At 39.0% G+C, this 11,971-nt stretch overlaps 1 protein-coding gene across 1 annotated transcript in view; it reads left to right on the top strand.

The window, feature by feature from the left end:
• The window catches only part of LOC106807959 (metal transporter CNNM4-like), a 19,763-nt gene extending 12,991 nt beyond the window's left edge, over window positions 1-6,772 (top strand). Inside the window, exons 5-9 of the mRNA XM_014810485.1 lie at window positions 368-511; window positions 774-917; window positions 1,551-1,723; window positions 2,310-2,382; window positions 3,339-6,772. Of these exons, the coding sequence (XP_014665971.1) occupies window positions 368-511; window positions 774-917; window positions 1,551-1,723; window positions 2,310-2,382; window positions 3,339-3,715 (911 nt within the window). The 3' untranslated portion in view covers window positions 3,716-6,772. The remainder of the gene's footprint in view (window positions 1-367; window positions 512-773; window positions 918-1,550; window positions 1,724-2,309; window positions 2,383-3,338) is intronic.
• The last annotated feature ends 5,199 nt before the right edge of the window (window positions 6,773-11,971 follow it).

Raw genomic sequence — 11,971 nt, 5'->3', positions numbered from 1 at the left:
ACATTATGCAACCACAGTCGCTACATTTCCAATCACTCAACTACTATTTGTTACATCTGCAACCCATACTTTACAGTATGTGAACACATTTGGGACTAACAGGGTTTACTAGAATCCCACCACTCCACCACAGAGTCACCGCAGTAGACGTTAGATGAGCGCTGTCGCTCCGCGGCACTTGTTTTAAATTATGATTACGTGAAAGCGAATTTTCGTTTGGCATCGTGAGTAAAGTGGTCAAAATTTAAACAGCTTCTTTTTCCCAGGCTTCACAACAACAACAGAACCCTACTAATAAATAATGTAATAATGTTTACTTCTAATGTATATATATAGTACGTGAATTTTTTCCCTATTTTTTCCGCAGGCAACTATCACATTGCGTTTGTGCAGGAAGTTGTGGAAGAGGACGACAAGGACAATCGATATGGCACGCTGGGTCTGGTCACGCTTGAAGACATCATAGAGGAAATTATACAGGAGGAAATCCTGGACGAGACAGACGTCATTTGTACGTCAAATTCGTTAGGAATTAATAAAGGATAATCGATCACATCAAGAAGCAACGAGATGAACTGCCGTGTTGTGCGTGTGTCTTAAAACCATGGTTTATATGCTCTGTAGAGTTGCCTGGGTTTTGCCTGGATTTCGTCTGCTGTGCAGTTGTGATCTTATTAGACCACGCAGGCATTAAATTGTGCGCTTGGATCTAGAGTGTGACGCACTGTGTCTGTATTCTACGAGGCCATTAATCAGATGCTATTACTTAACAGCTGATAATGTGATGAAGAAACCGCGGGCGGCCCAGGTACGACAGGACTTCATGGGTTTCGCCCGTCACCAGGCAGCATGCAACCCCAACAAACCAGTAATGTCACCACAACTGCAGCTAGCTACATTCCAGTTCCTATCTACAAGTGAGAAAACATTTTTTTTTACTTAGTTACTATATGTACTAAGTTATTTGGTGTTTAAATATTACATTTCTCAGGCTGAAAACTACACATTGATGTGTGTAAATATAATGATAATTTGTTTGATTTGCTGTTCAGTCAATATTTCATTGTTAACAATTGGTTATTATGCATATTAATGGAAATAAGTTGCATTTTAAATTAAATTAATTATTGATTTAGTATTAAAATGTCATGTGTTGGTTTTGACTTGATCCTTCTGGGGGAAGTTTGCTGATTTATGATCATGGTAATGAATTAATTTGATTAATTAACATAATCTTGAGTGTTTGATAATCATACTGTATTCTGCATAAATCTGAGGTAATCTGTTTTCGTAGGTCACACATATATGTCGTTGTCTAACTTTGTTCTATAACTATGAAAAATGTTTACATTAGAGTCCTTGCCAGTGTGATTCTTTGCCTGTCTTCCTTTTCATTTTCAAACGTGTTATTAATAATAAGTTGTATTGCAAAGCGATCATCGTCCACAATTCACTGAGTTCTGCATATATGCAAGTAATGTAAAATAAACGTCTTCAAGAACTGGAAATCGGTTGATAAACGTCTCGTATGAATTCGTTTGTCATCGCAGGCATTGAACCATTCAAGAAAGATTTTATTTCCGAGACGGTCCTGCAGCGTCTGCTTCGACAGGACATCTTCAAAGACGTCAAATTGAAAGACGCCAGAGAGAAAGACGTTCAGATTTATACAGCAGGAAAGATGGCCGATTACTTCATCCTCATTCTGGAGGGCCGAGTGCAGGTATGTGTTACCGAGTGAGGAGCCATGAATGAATGCCAGCCAGCAGCAGATGTGCGCCTAATCAATAACTGGTTGTCCATTATCAACCGTAGCGCATGTTAGCATATGGAGAACTGAGCAGCCGGTCGGGTAGCAGCCACTGCTGAAACATGAGATTGGTGTCTTATGGTGAGCTGCCTTTCAACAATAGCGTGGAACAGGCAATCAATTATTGATTGGAAGTGGGCGGCTGCGTGGTTATAATTAATCTACTGGTGCACCTGGTGCCTTGGTACCTGTGGTTACCTTGGTTACCTTGTAATAATATTGTTTACGTATGCAATGTTTACATCCAGACTAACGTGTTATTAATTTTTCTAAATTATGTTATAATTAATGCTAAATTAATCAATTTATTATTAGTTGTATTTTCACTCTGCTAGCAAGATTGAGCCATTGTTTATGGGATTGCTAACATATTATACGTGTCTGTAAGTTGGTCATGCTGATCATCCGTGGATTTCTTGTGGTGTATGTTGAGTGATCGATCCATGGTAACTGGAAAAAGTATTTGAATTGAGTTTCTTTCTTAATTGGCTCAATGCAGGTTAGTGTAGGCAAAGAAAATCTAGTGTTTGAAAGTGGTCCATTCTCCTACTATGGTGTGCAAGCGTTGCATGGTGAGTATATATACACCTCTTATCATGCTGCATGCATGATTGCTTTTATTAGTAAGAATTCCTCATCATTATCCAATGCGTAGTTCTGACATTTGCTGTTAACTAGAGTTAACTAACTTAGTTGTTGAGTGCTACTTGTTAAGTCAAATAGATTTGTTTGATCAGGAGAATACGATATAAAGATTTGTTTTTCATGATCCAATGCATTGAAAACGGAAAACTACTAACCTTACTGCTCATTCATACATGTGCCATCATGTAATAAATACAATGACAAGTTGCATTCCAAGTTAAATGCTACACACAACTGGTAAGCGCATTTATTTTTACTGCAAATAAAATGTGGCTGGGGTAAAAATGCATGTGTTGTTAGAGCTACTTAGAAACTACGAGCTTGTCTAAACATTGCATGAATTTTTCCTTTGCATTAAAGATGCTTGCCTCTGCAGATTTATATTGCAGATTTCTCAGTGGTTATACGTAGTGTTATAGTTGCACAGCACTTTTAAATGTATTTGCAGCCAATTAATTTTAAAGATATTAATTTATATGGTGACTGTAGTATATTCTGTTGGAAGTTTACCTTTGCAATAGTTTGCTTGTGTGTAAACCTTTTTAATACACGTTTTTGTTTGCTTATTCTTACTCTATATTGTCCAAGAAGTGAACGTAACTGATGTTGGAACTGTCGCTGTGTCATATTTGTTTGCTAAATGTCTGCTATTTGTCTTTCCATCTCTTTCTCGCCTGCACCTGCACCTGCGTCTACGCCTGCACGCACACACCGCACCTAGATGAGATAGAGCTGAGCCAGGAGCGCACGCTGCGCTCGATCTACTACCCCCGAACGCGCAGCGTCACCGCCGCCTCCATCGTGTCGCCGTTCGCGGCGCGCGCGGGCTTGCCGCCGCACGGCTCCCTCTCACGCCTTGCCGCCTCTTCTACTTCCAATCCAGATATAGCGCACCCGAAGTCGGTAGTATTCACGCCCGACTACTCGGTGCATCTCGTCACTGACTGTCAGCTCGTTCTGATCAAGCGCAGTCAGTACTGGGCGGCGCGGCGCACGACGCTCATGGAGATGGAGCATCGCATTGAATCGTCCGAGGACTTCTTCACAATGGAGTGGACGTCTGCGGAGAAGGCGTCGATGAAGGACCAGAGCCTGATCGCCGACGCCGAGACGTCAAGCGCTACGTTGGGCGATGATGTCGCCGCGCGGACGCCCGCCGCTAGCAACGCGGACGCGGAGTCGTCGTCACGCGACGCCGACGGCCCGTCCTCGCCGGAAATGGACCGGCTGCTAGGGCCGACCGATCCCAACCACGTGTGACGACTGCTGCGTGGCGACGAGGAGCCTGCTTCTAGAGACCGGGAGTGCGTCGCGTCGCGTTAGTGTCGCATCCCGGAGCAGCTCGTAACCTCCAACGCGTTGCTGCGTGGGCGGTTGGTGTTCGGATGTGAGATAAATTATAAACGAATAGCGTAGTGGTTTAGTTTTGGATCGGGTTGAAATGTGGCAGGACTGGGGTTGTGGTTGGTAACTAAGATGAGGATAAGTAAGAATTACAGTCACACTACTGCTGTTGACCAGGCTAAGCACAGGCTCAAATTACAAGGCGAAGTTGGGGCTATATACTAGTGTGATTTAGAGTGTAGGTGGCCTTACGTGTGAACATATAGTATAGCTAAAAGGGTGAAATTTCCGTAGTTACTTTATACTCGAGATGTGTATTTAAATACCACGAAGCAGTAACAGATTGTGATTCACTCTCGATAAATTTTTCCCCTATATGCCCAGCTGTCTTCCCAATAGTACATACAGTTTGCACGACATTTTTATTTAATTCTAAATAGATGTAGTTGTTGCAGTCTGAGTAGTGTTAGCAGGAGTGTTACCAGCAATTAGGGAAATTAGTTGTTACTTATATGAATGTACTATGTGGATGGTTGACTTTGCCATAGAGAAGTGCCTATGAGTGCTATGATGAAAGTTAATGTACTCTTCAAAAAGCAAGCATAACTATAATGCAAGTCTGTAATGTAAATGCATGTGCACGTGTAATGATTATACCTTCAAAAATAGTGAATATACTGCGCAAACGTGCATAATACGCCAATAACTGTTGTTTAGAATTCGTATATATATATATATATATATATATATATATATATATACATCAAATAGGCAGAATCTCATCAGTTTTACTGGATGTATTGTGTCGGTATAGGTTTATTGTGGTTAAGCTCAATTTTCTGTTCTCTCAGTTGTCAGATTTTGCAAACTGCATATCTCACATTGCCAGAAAAAGACGGCACAGCTATAGAAACAGATAATCGATAATAAAAACGCGTTGTGGACACTTGTCATCTGCGAGATAAAGCAGTACAGTACAGGTGCCCTGGTGAGTACGGTGCATTATGCTAAAGGTCGAGCACTTCCAATTCATCAGAACCACAATATTTGCAGTATTATCCTGGATTTTCAATGAATCGCTTTGGGTCGATATTTCAAGATAACTTGACTATTGTGCAGAAATTCTCCTATTTGTGTATTTGCCATAGTTCATAGTAGATAGAACAGAAGGTGTGTATAACTATGGGCAATCAGATTTATTCATTCCCGATAGTATCAGGGGTATATAAAATAGTGCAATTCTAGTTGATTTTCAATTGTTATTATCACATGTGTAACATACGAGGCGGTTATATATTTGTCTGGCGAATGATAATATGCTAGCCTAGCACTTTATAGTGGGAGAATAGTATTGTTCGATATGCATAGTTTATACCATAAATATTCCTTATTAATTAAGCCATCCATTTACAATATAATGTAGCATTGCAGTATATATATATCACATAATCAAAATATTATATTACATACACAATAAAAGTGTCTATAAATATATAAAATAATTTCTCGTCATGACTGTATATGTCGGTCAGATAAAGCTACCATATAAACTATTAGTTATTACACTAAGTCTTGGTTTGTAACAGTATTGTACAGGTTCAGTGCTGAGCTTGTCGGTTTGTGCATCTGCTATCCGTTTGCCTGCGACTCAGTTTTGTAACGGTACGTGTGATTCAAGCCCAAAATGTCACAAGGTATCGTACTTTTTCAAGTGTTCTTAGTTAACAGGGCTTCGATTTTTATTCATCCTGATTTGAAATTGGTCAGGTATTTTGTTACATCGTAATTTTGTGTTGATTTGTAAACGTAATAATCGAAATTTATCTTAAAAAGTCTTGTTATCATTTATCGTAACTAAACATAATTTATTGTGTAAAGTGATTATTTTATCTTCAAATGCATATGTGATACGTACGATAGCAATGGCTGTGGTAAGACTATAAGTGAATGACCTTTATTGTGTATTATATTAATTTAAATTTATGCATTATGCGTTATTTCATCAACATAACATAAATGTTTTTCTCGGTTGCTGGGTTCTAAAAACGGGTTTGTGTGATTTGCAATCGTTTTCATTTTGCTTGTTAGTCTAGCAATTATCCACCATATTAATATAGACTATATCGCAGAATCCTGTGTTACTTATATGATTACTTATTGATCGTGACTACGTCTATTTGTTTGCATTTTGTTTACCTGTTACATAGAATAGTTCAACATTACATATAAGGTTTCCTTTTTTTTATTTTTTAATCATTAAACATTGCGCTTAGAAAGGTTTCTTCTAGAGGTTTTTTGAATTATTGGTAAAATGTGGCCTCATCGCATGTAAATATTAACTGATATGATGTATTATTGTTGTACATGCGTTTGGAAGAGATTTTGAACGACTATTAGCTTGTGAATCATTGGTAAACTAGGTGGGGAAAACGCACACAGAACCCTGGAGAATGAAATTCCAACACACCCCAACGGAATTGCAGTACATTCGTTTGTCTGGAATAGACTTTAATGAACAATAAGTGATGAAAATAGTTAGCTGTAACAAAAATCACCAGATAAAAAATGGAATACGATATGTACACAAGTACATCTATTTAGATTCCGATATTTTGCTTTATTTGTTTTTTTGCTTGTTTGTTAAAAAAAAATCCGACATCGCGTGTATATCACAATTTTCTATTTATTTTGTGAAACGTATATTTGCTCGTGATTCAAATACCTATGACAGCGGTGTCGCAATGTGTAGATTACGTTTGCTGTGTGATGGTTTCTGGGTGTGCTATAATTATGTATTACACATGTCAAGGTTTCTACATATTTAAGCGAGGTTAGTGCGTAAGTTAATGTTAGCGCACGACTATACTGTGTATTGATATTCGAATTGATGGAAAATTACGTAATTTACCTGTAATATAATGATAACCTCGGTTGGTACTTGTATATAAATAAATTTATTATACGCATTAGAAACGGTGCTTTCATTAGTGTTGTTTTTCGATGTCAACTCATGGACTTGTTGCACACAAATGTATGTAGGCCTACTTGCTGTAGAAAAGTACCTCATTAATACTCCATTATGCAACCAATACAAAAAAATTTATGTTTGGCAATTAAATTATTATATTGTAACCTCCATGTACTGAGTGCTTATAGCAGGAATAATGTACCATATAGAATCCACCATCACGAAAAACGAAGAAAATACCAATAATACCTTTTCATTCAATATCTGGTATTCTATCTATATCTGATATGTCTATCTATTTATATGGTACTTTCTATGGTAATCTATATCCTTTCAGGTTATATTCTCTCGGGAATAAGAGAACCCTTTCTCCGAAGTGGTATCGCCTGCTACGACCTCGTTAGCGCGGTGAATTTTATTCAGGCAAATGGCTGGTTTTCAGCCTCAACTTTTTCACACCTTCCCCATGGCACAAAATATGATTATACGGCTATATGGCTGATTATTATACGGCTGATTATACGGCTTATACCCGTTTTACAGTCACATAAACACACATACACACACACTAACAGACGCGCGCACGCGGGTATGGTCGCACGCACGCGTGCGCGTGTATTATAGGCGTAAATTCACATTTTGTGCCTCGGGAGGTGAAAAAGTTTCGGCTGAAATACGGCCATTTGGCTGGCAAACTTTCCACCGTGTTCTTGACGCCGTGGGCGATACCATCCGCGAGAGGGAAGTAAGGAATAAGTGATTACTTTTATTCACTGTTAATTATGGAAAGCCATTTCAAAAATCATTTTCAAACATTTCAAATACAAAATTTTAAATCAATTTAAAACATTTCAAATTAATTAATAAAAATAAAAATTACTTTATATTGTAACTTTATATTGTTGTCGTTAAGAAATTTAAATTCAAAACTTAAAATAAGTTCACAGAATAACAAATCAATTTATTAACTTGCAAATTAATTCACAACTTTCCAAAATAATTGCCTGATATACAAATTCCTTCACATCATTGTAAAAATTCATTTTCTAAACGTACAATTTATTTTCAACACAACAAAACAATTTACTAACTTGCAATTTAAATGCGAACATGTTACATAAACTCACAAACGTTCATATCTTGCTTCATCACCCTAACAATTGAAATTATAAGTTTGAAATTAATTTACAGAATAACGAATCAGTTCAATAAGTTTGAAATTTATTCATTACTTTTAACATTAATCACCAGAAATGCGAATCTATCTGTTGGTTTCAAAATTATTAGGTAACCAACGACAAATGTATAGCATAAATTACAAATTAATCATACAGCTTTCAAAACATATATAAACGTTTACAATCAAAGAGCTCATTTAACAATCAATTTATGCAACTTCCAATCTATTCAAGACCTCTGAAACACAGGCACTTGAAACGTCTCAATAAAAAAAAAGGTAAACACGAAATGTATTTACTACCAGTCTTAATATTTCTCTGCTCTATTTGGCCTATTATTGCCGATTATTACCCGTAAATGCCGGTCAAATGCTCATCTGCAACACACAAGTACAGTGGCACAGCTTTGCTGTTGATCCTGAGCGCTGCGCGCGGATGAGACGCGCAGTTCCGCGGATATGCGCACGCGACGCGCGGGATGTTCAAGTATGAAGCGCTGTCCGCAGTGGAGACGTGCGCCAAATTCGAGGCCCGCGCACGTCTCCACAGCGGTCCAGCGGATGGTCTGTAGTTTTAGAAGATAACAATGAAGTCTTTGTTCTAGATAAGAACTATCGGCGGCTAAATAAGAGCAATATACAGACCTTTGAATTTCTTGTTGGGGGTCCATTATGCAGAGCTTCCAATTGAAATGGCCCATGAAATTGTCAAGTGGAATTGTGTTTTTCGGAACCCGCAAAGAAATGTCTCCTTCTTACATGCACCCCCTCCCTGATCAATCACGCATTCAGGCGTAAACAATAACAGAGATAAAATTGTGTTGAGTTTGTGGCTCTTGACGCGCGTGCATTGACGTACAAGACTGTTGAAAGCACAGGCACTTGGAACGTCTCAATAAAAATAATATTCACACATTTTCACAATGATCGACCGCCTGTGTGCAAAATAGGTGAACGTATGTGAAACATATACGGTTAGTACTTACTGTGACATATCCGTGACTATAACTGACACCACTAAATTGGTAAAATGTTCCATGCACCTTAAGAAATGTTGAGAAATTACGAGGTTATCATCGCAGAACTCCCGAACGTCACAAAGCTGTAAATGCGAAAATATAAGATAATATAATATATATATAATATATATATATATATATATATATGTATATAATATATATATATATATAAATATATATATATATATATATATAATATATATATATATATGTATATATGTATATATATATATATATAATATATAATATGTATATATGCGAAAATATAATATAAAGCACAAAGAACGTCACAAAATGTAAACAAACACGCGTGTTGCGAGGTGCCTGCCTCCGATATCCATTTCGAGGCCCGCTAAGCCAAGCATAAAGCGCGCGGACAAGACGTCACACACACAGGCATCACTACGTTCATGGCTAAAACAATCGAGTAGCGCGATTAGGGATTTTGGGAATTATTTAATTTGAAGAAAAACTTCAATGTTCAATGAATGAGGCACTCGTTCACTTCCAACAGCGAGTGAAAATGCCAAAAATTTTCCACTTCGATGCGAAATGCGAAAAGTAAACAGGCCGGCGAAAGACAGTTGGTACAGTAACTGGTCACGTCGGTGACGCCTCATTTATGTCCATCAACGAAGAAGGCGGAGCTTATTCTGATTACGGAGATGCGAAAATGCAACAGAAAAACGTATAGCGCAGTGCGCTAAACAGCGTGTTATTTTCGTATTTGTGGCAAACTCTATCGTAGGAAACCGTTCTAACATAGCAGAATGCCCGGCCTAGTTTCTGAGATCGGCGATTTGGTGGTCCAATGGGTCCCCACCTTTAAAAATATAAAAGACTGGTGCGGCGTAGGCTGTGATTGGCCCGATTGGAAGACACAAAGTGTTAATCCTCGGCGCGCCTCGGCATCATGGCCGCATCACGTCAAATCACCCCCCCCCTCACCACGCGCACGCTATGGCCCATACGCTGTATAGTAGGCCCTACTTAGGCACACACCAGTGACACCACACATAATATACATATTACTTAATATGTTATATATATATATATGCGTATGTGTGTGTGTGCGCGCGCGTGCGTGCGTGCGTGCGAGCGTGCGTGCGTGCGAGCGTGCGTGCGTGTGTGTGTGTGTGTGTGTGCGTGTGTGTGTGTGTGTATGTGTGTGTGTGCTGTAGCGTAAGCGTGTTAGGATTAGACCTGATCTCGTCGCCAGTGTAGTACGCAGTGTAGTGTGAACGGTGTAAGTGACAGTGTATAAAATATACCTGTATAAAATGCCCTGTAACCTCTGTAGGCGTAGGCATCGGGTTGGTACAATCTACTTAATTGTGATTCTATTCCCAATCCCTAATGATTACTGGGTTAGTCTAATGTTGTTAAGTTGTTGGAAGATATATACACGGGGATCCTAATGTGGACCCGAGTTGGGGGGGGGCTTTGTATTGGGGGGGGCAGTGTATTGGGACAGGGTGTATTTTAGGGGGGAAAGCGGTTTGCGACAGGGTCAGGTTTGCAAGGTCCCGGAGGCACCCCCCTACCCAGTTCCGAGGTGAGTGCCCCGTCCCCCTCCGGGAATATAACATAATATCACTCACCTGTTCAGCTTATTTGTAACATACATGTGCGGTTTGATTATTTCTTGAAGTGCTTCAAAAACAGTATCCCCTTGTCTGTGTCAGCGCTGTTACAAAATTCTCTCCGGGTCAAGAAATTTACTCAGGCTGCGGTTGTAGTGCGCGTATCAATCGTGTAATAAATAACTCTCAGCACAGTTATGTAAATCACTTAGCGATAGCTATTACGATAACGTAGCCCTGTGGGCAGCTCTCAGAAGCCTACGTACATTTGATGTAAAAATTATTGTCAGAGTAAGACTAGACTAATGGGACAGGTGAGCTCATAAATACTTAATTGCACATCACGATTATAAATAATTATTCGTGGAATGTGCCATATGCAGGCATGCCCCCGTTATTTGACGAAAAGTCGTGCGTGCCACCTTACGATTCGTTTCTTGAGATTCGGGCTTGTTGTTATATTATATTATTATCATTATATACTGCAGTGAATGTATGATATTACATCTATATGTTTGCAAATAAATAGGGTGATAATGTAGGTTTGCGGGGCAAATATTCCCTTATAGCACGTATATCGATTCCCTAATTCATTATATATATATATACCGTATCTACTCGTTTACACGTTTATAATCTATAACACGTTTTTGTACACAACTTCAATGAAAAAAATCTGGGGTGCTACTTATATACACGGGAAATCCTGTTAATGTACCAAAGTTTCTACCAACCTCTCAGGGCAAATTATGGGGTGCGACTTAATTACGAATGTTTTTATACACGAGTAAATACGGTATCAGTTGGCAAATTTTAGTGCTTGGTTGCTTCTCTGGTTCTTAGTTCTTCCGGTTGATGAGTAGAGCAAACTAGAGGGGAATATGACTGCTGTGATAGATGCAAATGCCCGAAATCTTAAAGCTATGGTCATTGCGATCTGCGAGGACCGTTAGAATGTAAAACGGAGGTTCAGTAGATTCAGGCTATCTCTGAAGTAGCATTTGTAAGTTTAAATGCAATAATAGATTAAGGTGGATGCAGCCATGGGTTGGGCGAGAGAAGTACGGTCCAATCCTTATCGGATGTATATATAGGGCCCGGCAGAGTTTAGCGACACTGACGACACAGTGTCGATCTTTTTCGTCTCTATATACATTCCGTCAAAGACAACATGTCTGGTCGTGGTAAAGGAGGAAAGGTTAGAGCACAAGCACTTGAAGCGTTTCAATAAAATATAATGCTAACTAAATACGAAATCTATTTACTACCAAATTCTTAATGTTTCTATACTCTCTTTCACCTATTATTGCCGACAGTTTCCTGTAAATTCCGTCCAAATCCTATGTACAACATACGCTGCCGGCGGCCATTGCTCTCGCGGCTCACTGTTGCACGCTTACACTTTTATATAGTTGTATATATATT

Source organism: Priapulus caudatus, unplaced genomic scaffold (assembly GCF_000485595.1).
Source record: "Priapulus caudatus unplaced genomic scaffold, Priapulus_caudatus-5.0.1 Scaffold245, whole genome shotgun sequence".
NCBI lineage: Eukaryota > Metazoa > Priapulida > Priapulimorpha > Priapulimorphida > Priapulidae > Priapulus > Priapulus caudatus.
Note: the sequence above shows the minus strand (reverse complement) of the source record. Positions and strands in the feature narration are given on the sequence as shown.